The 21,569-nt window shown below is 44.6% G+C and overlaps 2 protein-coding genes across 3 annotated transcripts; one reads left to right on the top strand and one right to left on the bottom strand.

The window, feature by feature from the left end:
* Positions 1-943: 943 nt before the first annotated feature.
* On the bottom strand, positions 944-8,973 carry CLN5 (CLN5 intracellular trafficking protein). The gene is made up of 4 exons (XM_050914991.1): positions 8,861-8,973; positions 6,678-6,843; positions 5,276-5,501; positions 944-2,045 (listed from the first exon to the last, which is right to left on the bottom strand). The coding sequence occupies exons 1-4, from the start codon at positions 8,971-8,973 to the stop codon at positions 1,534-1,536; spliced, it is 1,017 nt and encodes a 338-aa protein (XP_050770948.1). The 3' UTR covers positions 944-1,533.
* A 2,860-nt stretch (positions 8,974-11,833) lies between these two features.
* On the top strand, positions 11,834-21,023 carry LOC127029389 (glutamine amidotransferase-like class 1 domain-containing protein 3, mitochondrial). Of its 2 annotated transcripts, XM_050914992.1 has the most exons (6): positions 11,834-11,889; positions 13,234-13,245; positions 13,868-13,991; positions 17,083-17,254; positions 19,189-19,393; positions 20,730-21,023. In XM_050914992.1, exons 1-6 carry the CDS (start codon positions 11,834-11,836, stop codon positions 20,920-20,922), a joined length of 762 nt encoding a protein of 253 aa, XP_050770949.1. In that variant the 3' UTR covers positions 20,923-21,023. The 2 variants fall into 2 exon arrangements, with proteins under 2 accessions (XP_050770949.1, XP_050770951.1); XM_050914994.1 differs by lacking the exons at positions 11,834-11,889; positions 13,234-13,245; positions 13,868-13,991 and adding an exon at positions 15,495-15,637.
* The last annotated feature ends 546 nt before the right edge of the window (positions 21,024-21,569 follow it).

The raw sequence follows: 21,569 nt of genomic DNA, 5'->3' as shown, positions 1-21,569 counted from the left end.
GCAGCTTTCCCCTACAGAACAGAGCTGCTCTCATCACCTCATTCCTCTCACACTAGCTCTCATGCTCATCCCATTACATGATAATGCAATTCAACTAATTAATTTTAGTGACTTTTTAATACATGGTTAATTTTCTGCCATTCTTATGATTTGCATCAAATCACTGTGTACTCGCACTGTGTACTCCCCTCTTCGGCTGCAGCAGGCTATTAACTTGGCTCAAGCCAAATGAAACTGCAGAGTTGGGCTCCTGTGTTATTGCTTAGCCATGATGCAGTAATAACCTCTGCAGGAGTGCTACTCATTCTGCAACTAGTTTAAAAAAAAAAACAAAACAAAAAGTAAGCAAGCAGTGTACACTTGGAGACGATTATGCTGGTGCAGGTGTATTTTTTGTGTATAGGCACCTCACTGGTCTCCAGAAAGCCGGCGTCCCCTTGGCTTTGGTCAGTTGGGTTTAAAGGGAACTAGTTGCCAAGCTGCTCTAGGCATAGCCTGGAACAGGACTCAAGGACACCGCAGCTGGCACAGCACCATGACTGCAAGCACCGCTGCCAGTAAGAGGCTGCAATCGCTTTTTACAGGCAGATCTGTGACAAGCGCAGATTTTTAAGTGCAACTTTGACACCCCACAAACTGTCATTGCTTCTTTCGTGTTAAGGATTCCATGTTTTTTAAAGAAATTTAAAAGGAATATAAACACAACTTCTATGAAACTGACTTAATTGAAGCCTCAAGTAGACTTTAAGACACGAGACTGCTAGAACACTGCAGTTATGCATCAAAGTTGACATCAAAACAGGCTGTTTGCCTTCTATCTGTGCTAGAAAACACACACAAATCTTAGGAAGAGCCATCTGTATTGTGTTTACAGTACAGGTGAAGGAAGCAAAGTGGTGAAAAGATACCACCCATGCCATCTTCTAATAGACCCACTGCCCCTTCCCACCCCGCAGAACACCTACGTCATGAACCAGAGAACAGTCCGTAGGTCCCAGTTGTACAAACCAAAGGAATACAGAAACACCGATCTAAGGCACATGTTGAGGGAATCGGGCACATCTAGGCACTCAGGTTTGTTAGCTCCAACACACGGATTAGCCGAGTTGGTCAGACCAGAAGGTCCTTGTAATGCTTGTGTCCCATCTCTGTTGGCGGCCACGTGCTATCTGTTGCCACATGGCCATGTATGTGGAGCGCGCCTGAGACCAGAGCAGGCAGGCTGCCTCCCACTCACCCTCTGGCACTGCAGAGTTCAGGCAAGAAGAGCCACATCAGCCTACCTTCAGGCAGCAGGTGTCCGTGGTTGCACGGAAGCTGGCCAGAAGTCAGACACGCTGAGGAGTTCATGAACTTGTTATACAGGTAATAAGAAAAACAGGCATAGTCTTTCATGTGGTCTAGCAAAGCCTTCCCAACACAACTTTTGCAGTTAGCAGTGAAATATACAACACTTCAATACCATCATGGTAGCGCTCCAAAATCCTTAAGGATATTCTGACGTAAGGGCAAGTTCGGTTCTTCAGTAAGCAATTATACACCAAAGGATGTTTTGCTTCCAATAGGTAAAGGGACCTCTTCATAAATTATTTTGAGATAAGGGTACTTCATAGGTAAAAACCAGTATTCCAAGTTGTAGAAGAGGTAAAACTGATGATTCAAGACGACACGATCAATTATTTTTAAAAGATCCACAAAAAACTCTCCGACTGTCCGATGAGGTTTGAATGGATGGTAGAAGTCTCTTATAGTTGCTGCCAATGTCTTGTTTCCTAGCGGTCCAAAAATAGATGTCTCATTTCCCAAATAAATAGGTTCTCCACTGAATAAAATTATGCTCGTATAGTTTGTTTGTATCTTCTCAAATACAGCTCCTAAGTCAGCTAGCTTCTGGTATGTTCTCAGTATAAATTTAGAGCATTCATAAGAGTCAAACCATAGTATTGATTGTTTGTCAGGACTTGCTTTAACTGTCCAGGTCTCATAGTAAATGCCAGTCTCATTGTCATATTTTACCCATTTTGCCATTTCATTAAACATGGTTCCTGTAAGAGATGAAAATAAGTATTACAGAGACAAGGTAACAAATACACGACTCAAAATATTTTCCATCTCTTTCAAGGTTCACCTCCCTTCCCTGCAAAAGTTTACCTACAACATTACCTAACCATACAAAGACACAAGGCTTAGGTTGGAGGGAGAAGTGATACCCCACTGAATAAACTATATTGACATGTAAGTTATTTAAACTGTAATTCCTTTTTCTGCCCCATTTCCTGCTACTGTGCCAGAACATCCGAACGCCAGAGAACCATGACACTTCTCATTTTGTTTTATCCACATAGACAAACAGGGCAGGCAGTACAATCTACAAGAGATGCTGACAAAGTGCTCACCAGTGCTACAGGCGTTTCTGCACTTCCTCAAGTTTTAACTAAATTCAGCAATTCAGGGCAGAAGTTTTCATGTGTCTCCACAAAAGAAACCTTAGACTGAGACACGCTGCTGTTTTAGCAGCTCCTCAGCCAGCAAAGTTGAACTAAGCCAAACAATATGAGTGGGATGTGAAGACCAGTAAACTTAAAGACCTTGTGGATTTTTTTTTTTTATTTAGAATACATGTTTGGAGTGTTTTGGTGATTTCACAACTGGAATGAGGAAGACACCTCTAACTCAGCTCATCCCTCCAGTAGCTCCTTACATGTGATGCATTTGCCTCCCCAAAACAGAGCTGAAGCACAGGACTGATCTTCCTTCTTTTGTTTTTCCCATAGTCCTAGCACTGCACTTCAGCCTAGCCTTTCCCGCCCTCTCTTTCCTCAGTCACGGCACAGGGTACAACCATCTGTGACTCAGATCCACCTAGCACCTCACATTCATAGCATGACCAAATTTTGCAGATTCTTCTTGTGCGATACATCAGAAGACACAGTCAAGACGACAGCTTGCAATCGTGACAGTGTTCCAAGTCATGATCTCTCTTTAGCTGAAAGCGTCACTGCTGTGGGTACAGTAACTGTGCTTGGTAGCTGCTGAAAGACAGGCAAGACTGTTGCAAGCCAAGAGGCTGGCAGCAGTTAGTTACCTCGCAGTTCAGGGGTGGCAGACATCAGGCAGATCTGTGTCACTAACACCACCCTGCACACAACCACCAGCCTCTTGCATTAAGTCTGAATTCACTGCAATGTTGCATTCGTCAAGACCAATGAAGAGCACTGCATGCCACGCATCTCTCCCCAATACAAGCTGCAAAGGTCAGATCGCTCAGTCTACTCTTCATCAGAGAGTAAACACATTTACCCTAAGGTAAGGCATGTGTGCAAGCTACTACCTCAGAGTAACTAAAGCTCTGCATATCTACCTCCTAGGCTACCCCATTGTAACTGTTCTTCATTCCACACTTAAGAGCTTTTGGGCTTCACAGTAAACATAACAATCATTCTGTTTAGCGAAAGTGTTGGATACTTTCTTTTTTAATTGCCCATGACTTGGTTTAATAAAACAGCAAGTCATTAAACCTGTCTCAAGAACTGTACTTACTACACACTGTAGATGGGCTTGAAGCTCCCCTTTATCCTTTCTAATTCCTACCAGATTAGCTTCCTAGTGTGTATTCTGTAAGGCACGTTATTGAAAAGGATTTGTCTCTCCTAACAAGACCAAGATGGACTTAATATGAAGCTCTGACCTTAACATCTTAAATTAAACAAAAGTATTACAGGTTAATGCATGGCTCCATGATAATCTGTTGGAAAATGCCTAGACAACCAGAAATCAGACTTTGGATACTCCTGCCCTGTTTCCACAGGAGAAACATACCCCTAAGTAACAACCTGGCCGATGGGCTTTAAAAGAAAACGAGATTGCTTCACTGTAGTCTCTGACACTGCTGACAAACAGCTCTACAGGATCTCACAAGGGCAGAGAAGGTCCAGCTGTTTCATACGTTAAAGCCCTCTCCCATGAGATGGGATGCTTTTTTGCCTGCTCTCTGAAGGAAGCAAGTTCAGCTCATGAGGCTGTCCATCTGTGCTTGCATCCATTCACCCTCTTCCACAGTAACTTTCAGATTCCCAGTCAGATTCAGACAATTCAAAACTCTCAGAGAGGCTACCTTCCTGAAAGTTTCATGGAAACAGGAAGCGAGAGAGACAAGGAGGACCATAACAATGCCTCCACAAGGCACCAGCGTAACCTCACCTTTCTTAGGCATCAAATAATCCATGCAGGCAGGAAGCATTACAAGTTCCACAACTGTATGAAAATATTTAACTTGGTATTCATACAAAAGAATCCAACCATATCAGGCATCAAAGACTTCAGTCATGAGCTACAAACTCACAGGAAAGCAGCTCTGCTTATTTAATTGCTTAAAGAACAGCCTAGAATTTCTTAGCAGCACTGGATAGATTATCTAGAAGCTGAGTCCAGAAAAGCTGCTAAAAAGGTGGAAGCAGGCAAACATAAAGCACCACATCATACTAGCTGTAATGTAACTCTTCACTGTGCCTTGTACGCTATGCTAACTTCGGGGAGTAAGTGGTTTCGGTCACACAAAATGCAACTCTCCAAGCCCTCAGTGGACTTTGTTCGTAAGTCATTCACTGTATTACTACAGTAATCAACCAGATTTATTTAAATGACCTTTTTATTTTAGGATTTCAGTGTTCAGTATATACCAGGAAGCTATTCTGGTGACCATCCACATATTTAGAGGTGTAAATCCTGGTTTTGTTCTACGACATATGACAGAGACCTCTTACTGGGGACATCTGCGCAGTTTTTATGACACATAATGGGGGAGATGGAAATAGATATTAACATTTTTTATATTATTGAGACTATTTCTAAATATGCCTTATTTGTTTGCTTAGTAATGTACACATTTTCACCAGTTTTTCTATCTCAGCAGTCATCTGCCACTTCACAACAGAAGGTTTTGTTTTGGTGAAGCCATGTGAAAAGAGTCCCTAATGGTTCTGTATAAGCTGTTTTGCTATTTTGACACTCAAGAGATTCAAGTGTTTTTGTACAGCAACACCAAATGACTCTCATTTAACAACTCTTCAGTGTGCATTGTTCAAAAGGCAGCAGCCTCATACTGCTTTCTGTATTAAAGAGAGTGCAGAGATAGTATTTCAGTTTGAAATTAGCATCAGTGACTAACACTGCGCATAACCTACAAAACATAAATTAAAAGATACTGCTTTACATGAAGACACGGCTGACTCTATATTTTATGATATTAGCACTATCCAAAGCATCTGAAATCTACCTGATATCGTGGTCACGAGAACTAAAGTTCCATTTTCCTTCCAGTGTGCATCATCTATTCCTTCATAAAAGCAGGCAGCTCCCTGGTTACACCAGAATGGTGCATCCATGCCAGGCCGGAGATGTGGAAATGTGCAGTTCCCAAGTTGGAAGAGCTCATACCACTCCATTGTGTAGTTTCTGCCCGTTAGAGAGCTCTTGAAACCCACAGCATCATGCATAATTTTCTGAAAAAGAAAAAAAACAACCAAACCCCCAAAACTTTAACATAAAAACAACTTCAGCTTGACCTGAACCGAAAATAAGACGCTTGGGAGCTGTTGTGTAACAGGGTGAGAAGGGAAGGGGTTCCTATAACATCTTGGATTCAGTAGCATTGATGCACAACATACTAGACTATATCAAACACATACTTTTATCACAGAGTCACACTGTCTCAGTGGTTGTCTATCCATCCACTGTAAATTCTGTTATTTGGAGGCAGATACTCAGTGGGAGCTCATCATCAAAACTCAAGCTTACTTTTGGATCCTTAACCTCACAGGTGTATCAAAGAAATAAAAAGCAGAACTCAGTTAGCAAAAACAGATCTTAGTAATGAAAGCCACAAAAGGAATGAGATAAATATTTCTTTTAAAAGCTGTATAGTAAACACATAAATTCAACCTTAGTTTAACAACTGAGATAACGATATTTGAAGCTATTTCCATTTTTGACTCTGTGTTTGGTTTTGATGTTGCTATTTCACGTTCACTAGCACTCCTTTATTCATTAGGGATCATGCTTTGAAGCTTAATTAAGCTACTGCTATAGCTATAAATATTACTAAAGTTGAGATTCTTTCATATTTGCATGACTCCATGAATGGAGACTTTAATTCAATACTGATCATAACTTTCAAGAAAGAACCGTAAAAGCAACCAACTCCCCATGATCCACCATTCTGACCAGCTAGCTGTCCACTCCTGACAGATATCCATGTTCACATAAATAAATAAGTTTTTAACAACAGAAAAGTTAATACACTAAGCAAGCATTTCATCTGATATAAGGGGACAAATAAATGTATTTTCTTGATGCAGTGCTAGCGCAGAAAAAAAGATACCCAAAAAGTAATGGTGTGTATATAGAAAACAGTCCCAATATGCAGTTCCGTGGGGGAACACATTCAAACCCACTGACAGTGCTGGTCATGCTCTTTTCTTTAGCTGAGCTAAATTCTGTAACTTTTGTTTGAACCTTACTGCTCTTTGGGTATCTTTCCTATAGATAGCCTAGCCTGTGTGCTCCAATACTCTTCCATACAAGCATATCCCAACCGTACAGCTCCCATTCTTGACACCTGCTGCTGAATTCAGCTGAATTTGCCACTATAACTTCGATAAACAAAACCATCACCTTACCAAATGTCCTAGTAGGTCCCCATATTTGAATTCCCATACTGGAGCCTGTAATCGATACACTTCAATGACATCCTCTTCTTTCATAACTGGAATGGCAGAGCCAGTGGGACAGAAGGTGTAACGAGCTTGGCAGTAAGGATCAGTTTTTGGACGGTAATCAAAGCGCCTGTGTTGAGAAAGAGAAGCACACAGAATGATAAGCGTAGCTTCACGGCTGGACTAACTGTTTCATGGCTTCCTAAGGGCCTGAGTGGGACAGCCCGGGTGTCCCCATAGACAGATTCTGTGATCCAGATGCTGCAACACTTGGAGTACACAAGTTCGTAAGGCTGCTGAGGGGCACGCCTGCAGAAACAGGACTTCAGGACTTAAGACTCGTGCATGCAAGTCATGTTGTACACAGTACTGACAGTGAGGGAGTGGAAATGATGCAGATTACAAAGGGTGACTTATACTCACAAAATCAGAGACACACAGATGCTGGGTAGAGGACAGTTTGAGATCTGCCTCAAAACCATTCTCCTAACAGTTTGTCTACACAGGGATTGACCAGTTTGCTCTGGGAAACTATTCTATAGTAAGAGCTCCCCAGATGGAGCTATTTTTACTCTAGAATATTGCCAATATCAGAAAGAAATATTCTATTCCTCTATGCTAATTTAGATAAGGAGGTCTAAGAACCTAGCTAGGATCACTGTTTCTATTCATCATTCCTACTAAGCCTCAAAAACTGAAGACTGAATCCGCTTACGTATCACACTATATACAAACAGCAAAAAGCCTTTCTGACAAGTCTTCCTTTCCCAGTTTCCTTCAGATTCACTCACTGTATTTCACTTAAAACAAGGTTCCTATATTCCTGTTACCAAGACAGATTGGCTTACACAGCTTGCACAGAGCACAGCCCGAGAGTCTAACACGCTCAGTTGCCTGGGGCTACTGAATGGCACAAATACCCCAGCCGTGAGATGACTCAAGGACACGGGACTTCCTGAGCCATAGTAAGGTCAGTAGCCCTGCTCAGATGCTGTTGATTTTCCCTGTGGACTTCTTCTCCAAGCTTGCTGGGTACTCCAGCACGTCTGCTTTTATTTTGGGGGGGGGGGGGGGGGGGGGGGGGGGGGGGAAGAGCACATGGCTGGAAAAAGAACACACAGTTAGAAAACAAAGACTTATGCCAGCCACACATTTAAGTCCTGTTTCTAAATTGCACACCCTACATTTTCAATTTCCCCTCCCACCACACCTTGAATGTGACAAGAAGGTAACAAGCATGTTAAGAAGCATTAAAATACCACATTTCTGAGTGTCTCACACCGACAGGCTTGTACTCCAGTTTTGACCATCCTGAGACCCAGCCTTGTGACTGCCTGAACTTGCTGGAAAACCCGAATGCCTTGTGACTGCAAGATCAGCTCCTTCAGCCATCACCTGATACAAATTTAACTGATAGGAATTATGCAACAGGATTTCAAAACTTCAGGCGTGCATTAGATAGCAGTTAAACTATAACGCCTCCCTTTACAAAGAGCAAGCCCACACAAAATACACAAGAAAGCATAGCCCTTCCCCCGAAGAGGCTTATTTCCTCAGCATAGCCAAAGCCGCAGCTACTCACTTCAGCAGAAACGTGCACTGTTCTGCTTTCCCCAACAGCACCAGGTCTGGAGCTAAGACAGCTCCGGACCAGCGAACGGGATTTTATACCATTTCACTTATCATAAACAGAAGTATGAAGTAAAGTTAAATTTAAAATATAAAATAAATCGTAACCTGACTTCCTCATCGCAACTTTTTGCTAAAACAGGAATTAAAGGAGCATCTTTAAAGCAAGGGCAGTCATTCCCGGGGGGCAGCAATCCTGCTGCTGCCAGAGTGAGCGCAGCTCTAAGCCAGGGACGGGGCACCCGTTCTCTTATACATGTGAGCTAAATACACCAAATATCGTATAAATGACAAATACCCCCGTGATTAAAAAGGGGACACTATTCACGGCCTTTTTAGTCTAAAAACTAAATAAACAAACAAAACAAACGGAAAGCTGACGGGCCTTGGAGAAGGAGGAGGAGGCGGGCGGTTAGGCGCAGGCAGCCGGGCCGGTCGACCGGGCGGCGCTGCCGGGCAGCCGCGGGGACGCGCCTCTCCCCCGCTCCGGCCGCCGGGCCCCCTCCCGCCTCACTCACCTGTAAGGCACCGGCCACCGCCGCTGCGGGGAGCGGAGCGCCCCCGAGAAACGCGGCCCCCAAGCCGCCGCCAGCAGCAGCAAGAGCAGCCGGCAGTGGCGGGCGGCGCCCATGGCGGCGCGGCCTGCGGGGCTGCGAGCCGGGCCCCGGTGCTGCGGACGGGCGGGCAGGGGAAGCGGCGGGGCTGAGGGAGGCTGGGCGGGAAGGAGGCCGCCCCCGCGCCCGCCCACAGGGCCCGGGGCGGCCGGCGGTGCCGGCGGAGGGCCCGGGGTGGAGGGCCCGGGCTGGAGGGCGTGAGGCGGGGAGGACGACACCGTGCTACATGCAGGGGCCTGACCACACGCAGGTTTTTTTCCTCCTCCTGAGGAAAACCAACGGTGTACTGAATCATCCCTTAAAAACGTCACTTGACTGAACTACGATTTCAGTTTTCTGGAGACTCTGACAACTCCGCATTCTTTTAATTTAGCTGAGGTATTTGTTAGCTGCTCGGTATGTCATTTCAAGCATTGCTTTGGAGCCACTTTAAAACACACATCAAATGCCCATCCTTACAACCAGAATCCATCGAGAGGGATGGCTTCTGGGTCTGGACCCTGCACGATGAGGTGAGGCCTCACCAAATGGCAGAAAGGCTTTTGCTGTGATAAACCGCATAGCCCTGAGCCTCTTCTGGCTGCCCAGAAGTCTTGTCTGAAGCCTTTCAGGGCTTCAAGCTAAGTTCCTATACCCATCACACATTTCAGAACACTTATTCAGGTTGTAACAACTTACATTACGGGGATTATATAGCAGTTTACTCTCTCATTTTTACAACGATAGCAAGAACTATCTTTAAGATGAACTCTGGCTAAGAGAAACAGTGAGGACAGGTTTGCCATCAGCATCCCTGCAGTAAACACAGCTTTTTCCAGCTCTGTAGAGTTCAAAACTGGCTATGCTGGCGTCAGAGTCCAGGAGGCTAAGTTTGGTAGTTGGCATCAGCAGTGAAAGTGCTGGTGGTGCTACTCACTGGGTAAATAATTACTGTGCTGTGGACTTTTGACTAGCAGGAGCCAGAGAAATATCCCTGCTCATTGCATATGAGCCCTTAAAGAATGATCAGTTCTCTAGTCAGTGCTATGCTAGGCTATATTCAAACAAAATTGGAGGTGGAAAACCCTGCATCCTACATAAAAATGCAGGATAGGCTGCTGAATATCAGTTTTGGTAATGCTGGGACTACTAAATGTGTTCAGAAAACCGTAAGATGGCACAGCTAATAAAATCTTTAATTTCAGCAACATTTCTGTATCTTCATTGCTGCCAGATTCTATACTGCTTATCTTTAAAATCCATGCTGTTCAGCACTATAATTTCATGCATGTATATATAATCTATACATATCTGTATTTCCATATTTCATTTTTATCTCATGCATGTTATTTGTGTCTGCTTTAAAGCTGTGTTTTTGTTCTTTATAAAATGAAGTGTGCTATTACTCATGTGTGTTTCCTAGCTTGAGTGTAGTACAAGATGACAGCTCTTTCATCTGTTCAAAAAGGTATGTGTTTGTGTGGAATATAGCTGTAATTCCTAGTTTCAGAGATTTTGATGTGTAACTCTGGAAGTGGTTTATGAAATAAGGGACGCATAATTTATCCCTTCTATGAAACTGGGATGCAGGGAAGTGAAATGACATAATGAAGGTGCTGTAACTGCTCGTTAGCCAAACTAGAAATACAGTATGAACTGGTTCTTAGTCCTGGCTCAGCGTATGTTTGCAGTTCGGACTATTAAGTCTCCATTATACAGAAACATGTCAAAGTGCCCTTCAGAAACCCACAGAGATGATCTGCATCTTTGTCCACTAGCAGGCTTAGAGGAAAGATTGAGACTGGCTACAAAGATCGGCTTCTGGAGTTGACAGGATTCCTAAATTTTTCTCATTTCCCAGAGTATTTTCTTTTGATTAGTGAAAATTGAACATTTTCCTGAAACAATGAGGACAACTCTCGGTGATTTTCCCTTATAAAACAGTACCTTCTCCGTCTCTGCCCTTGAGAGTGACAGGATGGAAGGAACAGAGAGAAAGGGGAAAACAAACCCTGCTGCTGCAGCCAAAAGTTGTGGTTTCAAACAGCTAGTTTGGTTTTGAACATCTACATGAGTCATCACACTGTAACAGTCACAGCAAAGAGGCTGTTGAACCTGAAGTAACAGCTCCTGTCTCACAAAAATGGGCCTCTATGGATGGTGCTTACATCTTCAGGTGCACATCTGCCAGCCTATATACTGGCAATATGCCATTCAGTAAGAAAGTTACAGTTATATATGGACTACAGTAGACAAAACTACATAGCTGGCAGTTTTACTGCTCGCAGGTTTTGTTTATACTCGCACTGGCATATGTTAGCTATTGAGTCAGCCGGATGCACACTGAGAAATACAAACATTACCTGAAGTCATATTGAAGCCAGTCTGGAGTTCATCAATCTGAGGTCCACCCTCCCTGCCTTTGAGGGGTATGAAAGACATCTTGAGAAAAGGAGGCAGATACAGGACTCCTCTGCACCTATACTCTGCTACGTAGCCTGAGATACAATCTGAACTGCGTGTTGGCGTGAGAGAAAGTCAGATGCCGTGTCTTTTTTAGAAGAAAGGAGAATGGCCGGGCTTTGTGACTGTGTAAGGTAGGGCTAAGGGTTCCCCTCAGGTCCTCCTCAACCCTGAGAGCTAGGATGAGGGCTGTGCTCAGGACAGATGTGCAGTTCAGTGGGCATTTGGGACTGCAGGGCAGCCCCTGCTTTGTCTGGCAGCTTAGGGGGCAAGTGAGGGAAATTATTTCTTTCCCAGCTGGAATTCCAGAGGGGTTCTGCTGAAGGCTGAGAGATAGGATGAGGGCTGGGATAAGGATGCAGATGAAGTTCATCACGAGTTTTAAGCTGAGAGGGACTCTCTGGGATCTGCTGCAGGGTAGGGATAAGTGAATTGATGAGTCAACTGTATGCAGTCTGTGAAATACAAAGAGCTATCCAAGTCAAATTTAAGCTAATCTGAGAATCTGTTGTTAGGCAACTAAGGCCCTTCAGAGCAGGATTTCCACTAGAGAAAACATCTTTCTCAAATCCTGAGCAGTAGGAAAAGGGTTGGGGTCCAGGACAGAGCTGTAATTGAACCAGTTGAAGCCTGAAGGGGACAGTACATCAAGGCCCAGGGCGCGCTTTCCCCTTCAGGGTGTGTAGCTGGTTGCTCAAGGTCTGATAAGAACTGTTGTGAAGAAAGCCAGAAACTGCTCCTGCCTAGGCTCTCCCAAACAGCTCTGCTAAGACACCTCAGCGCGGGCTCCCTGCTTTTTTCCTGGGGAGCTGCTTTTAAGCTGAGGCTCTTGCCTCCCACCTGAGTTACACTGCAGCCATGCCTGGGCCCAGCCCTGTACCCCATTGATGCAGACCCCGACCCATGCATCTGTCATCCCAGCTTGACCTTGGATCTGCCCCGTCACCATGCCTAGTGATCGGACTCTTGGTGGAACCTCACCGCTATCACCAGAGCTGTCCTGCTCACCTTGCTCAGGTGGGGTGGGACTGGGCCAGGCTGGTGAGGCGCCTGCCTCCCCTTGCTCTGTTATCACGCTCAGCTCCCCTTGGGGAGCAGCCAGCCCTTGCCATGCTCTGGCATCCTAACTCTGATGCTGCCACATAGCAGAGCAGTCAGTCCTCTTCCTCACCGCAAATACATGTTTATCTGAAATCAGATAACAACGTTTGTCATTTATGCTAACTCTAGGGGTGTCAGGGAGCAGCAGGCCTGCTTTCCAAGGGAGGACGAGCCAGGAGCAGAGGTGACCATGGTGCAGGCAAGGGCAGTGACCTCAGTGACCATAGTGCAGTCCTGAAGTTTCTGAATGGGAACAGGTATGTAGTAGTGGCTGGATCCAGCAACAGCCCCAGACACAGCAAGGTAGAGTCAAGCCCAGGACTACCTATAATGTGTGTCCAAGGTCCATTCAGGAGGCAGGACTGAAGATGAGGCTACCTCCAGCACAGGTTCACAGTCTGTGCAGGAAGACCAGCCTGTATGTCAGGACACCAGGAAACAGGACGACATGCACACCTACAGCATAGCTCAGGTCATGTCTGGATGTCGAGCCCGAAGTTTACATGGAGCCTATGGGTTAGTGGCCAGAGGGCGTGTGGGTGGAGGCCACAGCTGAGGCTGGCCAGGGTAATTACAGGGCTACTAGTGCACTCAGGGCCCTGACAGCAGCTTCTTCTCCCGTCAAGGTGTGTCCTCTCACCTTCCAAAGATCTGGCTTCAGAGGTGTACTCCTTGTGAAATGCTCTTGTTGCTACTTGCTGTTGTGGGCCCAGGCCAGAGAATAGTCATCACAGGGCTACTTCAGGGTGATGCAGAGCCAGAGCAAGGACATGTCATGAGCTGGGATGAAAACATGGACCTAAGACAGGCACAGAGGGCCATGACAAGGTCACAAAGCCACGGCAGGGATATCGCATGAGCAAGTTGGAGCTAGACCATGGAACAGAGGCAGGGCAGTTATGGAGCTGGCACAGAGATGTGACGTGGGGTGCCTGAAGTGGGATGGGAATATCACATCCCAATCAAGTCCAAGGTCCGTCCAGGAGAAAGGGCTACCTATAATGTGAGTCTGAGGTCCACCCAAGAGACAGGGCCAGAAACAAGACTGGAGATGAGGTTACTGACAATTCAGGTCCAGGGTCCATCCAGGAAGACTAGCCAGTAAGTCAGGACAGAAAGGAACAGGGAATTCCAGCTCTGAAGGTGCTCAGTTCCCTAGCTCTAACATTAACCCTGGCCCTAACACATAGGAGAGTTTGGGACTCCACTCGTATCTCCAAACGTGCATTGAACTTAAACTCCTTCCAGACAGCAGCCTCTTCCTAGCTCTCAAGCATGAGGAGGACTCCAGTGGAATTCCAGCTCTGGAGACTCTCAGTTCCCCGATCCCCAAACCAACCCTCCCACTCCCCTGCAGCTGAGCCTAAGGAGTCCCATGCTGCTAAGTATGTTGAACGGCCACTCCACTCTCACCAAACATATTTTGTATTTCTTTGGGTTAAGATGGCTCCACTGGAATTTCCCTGGGGTCCTACTCAGCCTGGAGAGTCAGGTGAGGGTTTGGTGCTGTACAGAGCTCTGACTCAAGTGTTTTGAGCTGAGAAGGATCTCCCAGCATATGGTTGAGGATTAGGTGGTCAGGCAATTGAGGGCTTTCCGAGCTGCAGTCCTGCTAATCCTGAGAGGCAGAGTGTGGGCTGTGGTGGAGACCAAGCTGTAGCCCTACAGTCATTTGGAGCAAACACTGTCGAGCAGACAGCAGTCTGCCCTTAAGCAGGGAGTTTCCCTATCTTGGCCCTTTTCCTGTTCGAGAATCTCCCTAGCCATCATCCCGCACAGACTCCTGACCTCTCAGTATATAGCTGAATGCATTTTGCTGCAGAAAGAGACTTTGCTTTCATGTGCCATTTTTGCTCTTCCCAGCCTATGCACTGTTGTGTCCCCTGCAGAACCCCCATACTCCAAATTTTTGGAAGATACTCTCATTTTTCTACAAGATCCAGCTTTTCAGCCCTCTGGTCCAACAGAAGTGTAGGTTTTCATTATTAAGCCCAAGTTTCTTATTATAAGAGAAGCAGCTCATGAAAAATGAAGGACCAAGAGCTGAGAGATCTTGCTAAAATTAAATACAGCTCGTCTCTGGCATGGCTTTTGTGTGCACAGTCGTAAGAAGGAGACTAGGGATGAACGTCTGCCTTGGCCCAAGGAAGCCCTTTGGTTCCCTAGGGCAATGCCTTAACAACTAAGCTGGGAGTGGGTGAAAAAAGAAAGGTTGGTTTTCCAAAGAAACTCTGGTTTTCCTGGTAAAATGGAGCTGCTCCCTAGAATACAATATGAGGTTAAGGGAGCCAAAAGGGGTACATGGGTCTGACGAGTAAGGGTATCACTGGAACAGCGAGCATCAAGACTCAGCAATACTGCTGGCCTCTACCCAAACTCCACTTTTTTTGGCTTTCAAAGCAGTATATTCATTACACCCTTATAGTCCTATGTGTAAAACAAAAAACCAACCTCACATGTACACCGCTGAGCCTTTGCGAGGTCTTACTGGAAGCAGAGCAACTTTCAGACAAGCTACAGGAATGCAGATGCGTAACAGCATTGCAAGGGTCACTGAGCAGCACCCTCTCTGTGGTACTGCTCCGCTGCAGTTAAGCAGGCCAGAAGAGAAATGAGACCGAAAATACATCTGAGCCTGTTTCGTTTAAAACTAAAAGCACATCTCATTTTTTTTTGCAGATTTCCCCCTGACGTTTAAAACTCACCCCTACCTACATTTTGTAGGCAGGAGGGAGAGCACCTAGTGAAAAACTGCCTGCAACGAATTGCGCACGGTGTGCCAGACCCACGGGGCAGGCTGAGCCCCCGGGGTGCCGGCTGTGGGGGACTCCGGGGCGCAAGCCCTGCGAGCCCGCCGACTCCCGGATACGCCGCTGGTGAGACCACAGACCTTGCGGGTAGCTACAAGATGGAGGACGAGCCGGAGCCCAGCGCGCAGGCGCAGCAGGAGGAGGGAGGGTGCTGTGAGGCCCGGGTTCGCCGGCTTGAGCGGCCTGTGCCTGGGCGGGCGCTCGGCGGCGGGAGGCCGCCATGGGCAAGCGGGTGGCCCTGGTTCTCGCTGGCTGCGGCGTCTTCGATGGCAGCGAGATTCATGAGGCCTCGGCGGCGCTGGTGCACCTCAGCCGCGGCGGCGCGGAGGTAGGGGGGCGGCGGGGCGGCGGCGCACCTGCGGGGTGTGTGTGGAGCCGGGTGTGACAGGCTCCCCGGGGGGAGGAAGGAGGTGTGTCTCCCCCGTCTCTTTGCGCCCCTCAGCAGCCGAGGGACCCCCGCCTTGGCCTTCACCCCTCCTCTTCCCCCCCCCCCCGCCCTGTGCGGGGGCAGTCCATCCTGTGGCTTCCGCTGTTTGCGGGATAGGAGCCTCTCCCACTTCACGGTGGTCTTTTCCCCGCCACTGCACACTACAAAGCCTATTCAGCCATCACCTCTCTCCTTGTCTTCTCCCTCCCTTCCTGTTTTCACCCCCCTTCCCCAAAGATGTGAATGTCCCCCTGACAGGACCAGTGGTCACACGCAGGCGGCTGAACCCAGGAGCGAGGAGTGGCAGGAGGCCTTGCCCTGCTCCTCTGTTCCCGGCAGCCTGCTCGAGGCTGTGGGGAGCTGGAGATGGGGCCTGGTTAAAATTCTTGATCTGCCTTCCGATCGCTTTTGCAGAAGTCAGGTGCTCACCCTCGCTTGGGTTCACCTGCTTGTTTTCTACTAGCTGTTCCTGGGCTTTTTCGGTAACTGGGGTTCCTTGGAGAAGCTTGGAGCGGGATGTGGTGGTGTGCTTTGGTCCCGTCTGTGGCTTCAGATGGCAGAAGGTGGTCACTTTCTGTCTGCGTGTAGCTGCGCTCAGGTGTCTGATGGTAACAACAGCACTCCCACATTTAGCACAAAATTGTCCTCTCTACAATGAACTAAAGTGGCAAGCACTGAGAATTCTGCAAAGCAAGCATCAAAACAGATGTGTGAAAACAGCCCCTGCAGTACACTTTTCACTAACTTTGTATTTTTGATGCAACTTTCCCCTTTTGTGCCTAACCAAAATATGTCCTTCCATGTTCTGTTTTTCCTTCCCGCTACCAGTCTTTTAGGAAAGCAAGTAGCTCTAATGTCTGCACTAGAAATGCTTGTAAAGTTTGCATCTTTATCTTTTAAACTTTTTTGTAAAACTCTTTTAGCACTCCGATCCCATAACAGGTAAGAGCAGCCTTTCTGCGGACTCAGCTGTGTGTCCAGTCAGGCTGCTGGTATAAATTGTGGTGCTCTGTTTGTCCTTAGGGTTATCTGCAGAGGGAAGGCAGGCCCTGGCAAAATCTGCAGGCCCTGGCAAAATCAGTAATTTTAATGTTGGTATAAGAATGCGCTCCTGTCAAAAAGCTGCAGGAATAGGATGGGGAGGATGGCCGGGTTTATCCATCCTAATATGTCGCCTGTCGCTTTAGATATTTAATGTGATAGATCTATCCTAGAAGTGTGGAATCCACTTCTCTTGGATAAGAGACTTCAGGAACAAAACCTGTTTTGATTAAATGATCTTTATTGTGACTAATATGTATGAGTTCTGTTTACGTTCACAAAATTGCTTCATCTCTATATTCTAGGTGAAGATATTTGCCCCCAATATTGAGCAAAGGGATGTAGTCAATCACCTAAAAGGAAGTCCAACAGAAGAGAAGAGAAATGTGTTAGTTGAAAGTGCCAGGTTGGCAAGAGGAAACATTCAGGATTTGGCTGAACTGAAAGCTAGTGAATTTGATGCGGTCATTTTCCCTGGTAGGTGCTTTTAAAAGAAAATCAATTGTGGTTTTTCAGTTGCAAATAACTGCTTTGCCTCTGCTACTTTTTTATTTTTAAATCCATTTAGAGAATAAATTATACTCTTGAATTTGAGAGGTATGTGGGTTTTTTCTTTCTTTTTACTTACTTATTTTCTTTTGAGGATGAGAAAATGTTTTAGCAAGCTCTCATGGGCTGACAAGTCATCTCAGTTTATTTATTAATTTGTAGTTCATTAATTTAAAATGCCAGAGTGTTCTTTTGGTGTTAGGTCATACATCGCACTGTTCCTTCTTTCTAAAGATTGTGAAAACTTTAGTACCTGCTTGCGGACAAGAACACTGACCAGAGTAGAAAAGTAAAGCTAGAACTTGACATTACATGGCAATGCCTTATTTTTAGGGCCTCTGAAATTGTTGGCAGAATAGTAGGTTGCCAAGTAGATTATATTCCGTGTCAGATGTGAGTGCATTTTGTTTAATTATGTATCTGGTCTGCTGCTGATCAAGTTATACTAAACATGTTTGTGGATAATTTTTTATTTATAGACCACAAAATTGCCTCTCAGATGGAAGTAATTGTAATCACTTTAGAAATGAAGAAACCAAAGTGTCACGAGGAAATTATGACTTGCTGAGTATCACTTTCCAGAATATTCACAGTACTGTTAAATATTGCCTTCACAACTGTGCCCAAGTGTTAATTTTGCAGTTGTTACACTGTCTTCTGTTGTAAGGCCAGCAGAGGGAGTGTGTGTGTAATGCAGAGAAACATAACTTCCAGTGCTAAAATGAGGGGGTGACATCAGGGCTGATCAGGGAGTAGGGGCTAGTAAATATTTCCCTTGTTAATTTCATGCTGTTATAACCAGGCTCAGGAGGGTTGCTGTAATAACTGTTAGAGGGAAATAAACCCTATTAAGTTTAAAAATTAAAATCTTACCTCAGACATTCCGGATAACACTTGAAAGTGAGTGAGGAGTGAAAGGAAAAATATTAAAAATGCGAAGCTTCTTGATGTTGTCCGTTGAAATACTTGTGGAAATTTCTGTTTGTTTATTGTAGAAAAGTTGATGTTGTGCACATTCCATAAGGAGTCACATATAATGGATGGTTACACTTGCTAATAACCTTACTTTGATTATTCTGATGGTTATAAATCCAGCAAATGAAGGTGCTGTAAAATGTAATCTGCTTGTACAATTAAATGAAGATTAAATGCAAGTAAAGGATTGTTATAACTAATTTCTAGAAAGACAAATCCAGCATTATTTTTAATAGGAAATTATGTTATAATTCACAAGTGGTATGTCTCAGAATATCATATGTTTCCTTTTTATGTAATATCCATTTTGTTTTTATTGTGTTAACCTTTTTTTTTTTTTCAAGTCCAAAAATAGTTCCAGGGGAGGCAAAAAGCTCTCCTATAATTCCTTAAGTATCGAACTAAAACTTGAGAGTGAATTACTGTAGACGGTCAGTTATCACAGACAAGTAAAATCACTGACAGTAAAATCACTGTTTGCATTACTCTCGTGAATTACACTCTTCTACTTTTAACTATCATTGGTCTTTCTTCTGATCCCTCTCTTGCTTATTGAGGTGTGCATATCAGCTGGTGCAGCTTTTCCAGTGACTAGCAATTGAATGTGAGGTTTCCTATTTGTCTATTTGTTGCTCATTGAAGCAAGATTAAGCTTTCTGGTCTATGTAACATACGTGGTAAAAAAACGGTGCAGTTAAAGTTTTAACATTGTAAACCCATCATGTTTCATGTGCTGAAAGCTTTCAGTATAGTAACTTAACAGTCCTATGTATGCCAAGATTATGTTGTAAAAAAAAGGAGAACTTCTGTCTGGTATTGAATTTAATGGCTTTTGGCAGTGTCTTACATTTGAGCTTTTTGGGGTTTTTGGTTTGGTTTTTTTTTAGGTGGTTTTGGCGTAGCAAAGAACCTGTGTTCCTGGGCTGTAGATGGCAAGAACTGTACTGTCAATGAGCATGTGAACTCCACACTCCAAGCTTTCCACAGTGCTAAAAAGCCCATTGGTTTGTGCTGTATATCCCCAGTTCTGGCAGCTAAAGTCTTTCCTGGCTGTGAGGTCACAGTCGGCCAAGATAAAAACGTAGATGGAAGGTAAGAAGGAAATGGATGGAGATAATTTACATGGGAATTAGGATTAGGAAATGACCAGTCTTCTGTGCAAAAGTCTGAGGTCTCTGGTGCCAGTAAACCTTGGGTAACTTATTAGTGACATTTTTGACTTATTTCAACTTTTCACTTGCATAGTACTAGTAGGCGCAGAACTCTCAGAGCAGACAGACTGAATCTGTGAGGTCAGGTGACTTGTGCACTACAATGTTGGAACAATTTATCCCTAAATTCAGAAATACATTGGTCTGTGATATGTTCTATGATATCAACATCCACAGACACATTACAATTAATAGTCTGAAAACTCCAGGTAGCCTTATCTCTTGGCTAAGCTGTCACTCTATGAGCCACCAAAGGTAACACAGGTTCCTGCACTGGCTTTATTGTGCAGTGTGGGTGCTGATGAGTCACTGGATGTAGCATCCGTCAGTCCTAAAAGTGACAGAACAAAGTGACTTTTATAGAATCATAGCTGCACAAACATGCAGCTGACCAAGGATATAGAGTTATTTTTTCACATTAAATTCATGGTAATTAAGTGATAGATTTTAGCTCATACTAAGTGAGATAGAGAATTTTCTGACCCAATGCCTTTGAAGGCCGTGATTCATGTTGAAAATGTGCAAATGAAGGATAGGCATCTGGCCAGCTGGCATTCAGGAACTTGGTACCCTGTGGTAATTTGAGTGGCTGTTTAAATTGCATCTGTGGGCTTTTGTCTGCTCAGGGATTTTTAATAAAGTTTTTCTGGTGGTAGTGGTTTGGGGCCAGTTTAGGGGAGGCAGATGAGAACAGGGCCTGGCAGAAGTCAGTGCTGCTTCAAGAACTGTCAACTGCCCATAAAACTTCTAAATGGAATTTCATATCAGCAGCGGTAGTGAGGGATTGCCTCTGTTCCTCCCTTATCCTCAGGAAAAAATAAATCTCTGCAGAATCCCAGTGAAAGATCTTACATGGAGGTGTTGGAAAAGGTCTAATGTGTCTGCAAGTTCAGCTGGCGTCTCTCAAAGTTTTGAGAATCAGTTATGGCTGCACTTGGTGTCATCTTGTAAACTTATTGAAAGATGGCTAAAACCAGAATTGTACCTTCTGACATACTGTGGCTCTGCATTTCAGAGGTTGTTTTCAAAGAAATCAGATCACTACTTGTGTCCATAGGGGATGGGAGAAGCTGACAGTGGCAGTCTGTTTGACTCCCTTGTCATTATCAAGTAAAGAGTCATTTAAATATTATTGTAGTTCTCTCATTCAAGTTAGGTTGGCAGAACTTTATGGCCGTATCATCTCTTTATGTTAATTACAGTCTTTTTATTTACAGATTTCCTGATGCTGAAACGGCATCTGCTATAGCAGAGCTTGGATGTAAGCACATTTGCAAAAATGTAAATGAATCCCATGTGGATAAAGCCAATAAAATAGTTACTACCTGTGCTTTCATGTGCAAGGCTCCTCTGCATGAAATCTTTGATGGAATTGGAACAATGGTACAAGAAGTCCTGAAACTTGCCTGACTGGAAGCGTACAGACTTCTGCAAGGAAATAAATTTAGCTAAGCATAAGCATTTAGCTTGCTGTGATTGTATTAATAAAATAATGCAACCATTAAACTTCACAGTTCTTGGTTTGTTTGCTTGTGGTTTTTTTTTTTTTTTTAAATCTGTAATACATCAGTTGGTTGTTGCTAAGTTCATCCTATTTATTTCTCTCTTAAAATAGAAAGCCTGTGTTGAAGGTTGTGGTGGTGGTGGGGTTCCCCTTTTTTTTTCTCATGAATCTCAATGTATTCAGTCTTGATAAGATAATGCAGGAACCCTCCGTGTCCAATGGGGTTTTATCACATCACTAATGATTATCAGTAATTCACATTTGGTGTTACCCGGCTGTAATTACAGATGAAATAGCTGTAAATGAGTCTGTATACCTTCAGTATAGGCAAGTAATTCAATTCTACTTTCTAATCAGAAGGGAAAAAGAAAAGAATGTGGTTATTTCAGGTTTTTTTCTTCCCTTGCAAGTCTTTAAGCAAGTATAACTAATGGACTTCTGAAATTTTTGCAGAGCCCCCTAGATAAACCGACTTTATAAACCAAGAGTCAGAGGCTTAAGTACAAATGAATACATTGCATGTGGAAAATACACAAGTTTTGCTCTAATAAAT

Source organism: Gymnogyps californianus, chromosome 1, assembly GCF_018139145.2.
Source record: "Gymnogyps californianus isolate 813 chromosome 1, ASM1813914v2, whole genome shotgun sequence".
Lineage (NCBI taxonomy): Eukaryota > Metazoa > Chordata > Aves > Accipitriformes > Cathartidae > Gymnogyps > Gymnogyps californianus.
Note: the sequence above shows the minus strand (reverse complement) of the source record. Positions and strands in the feature narration are given on the sequence as shown.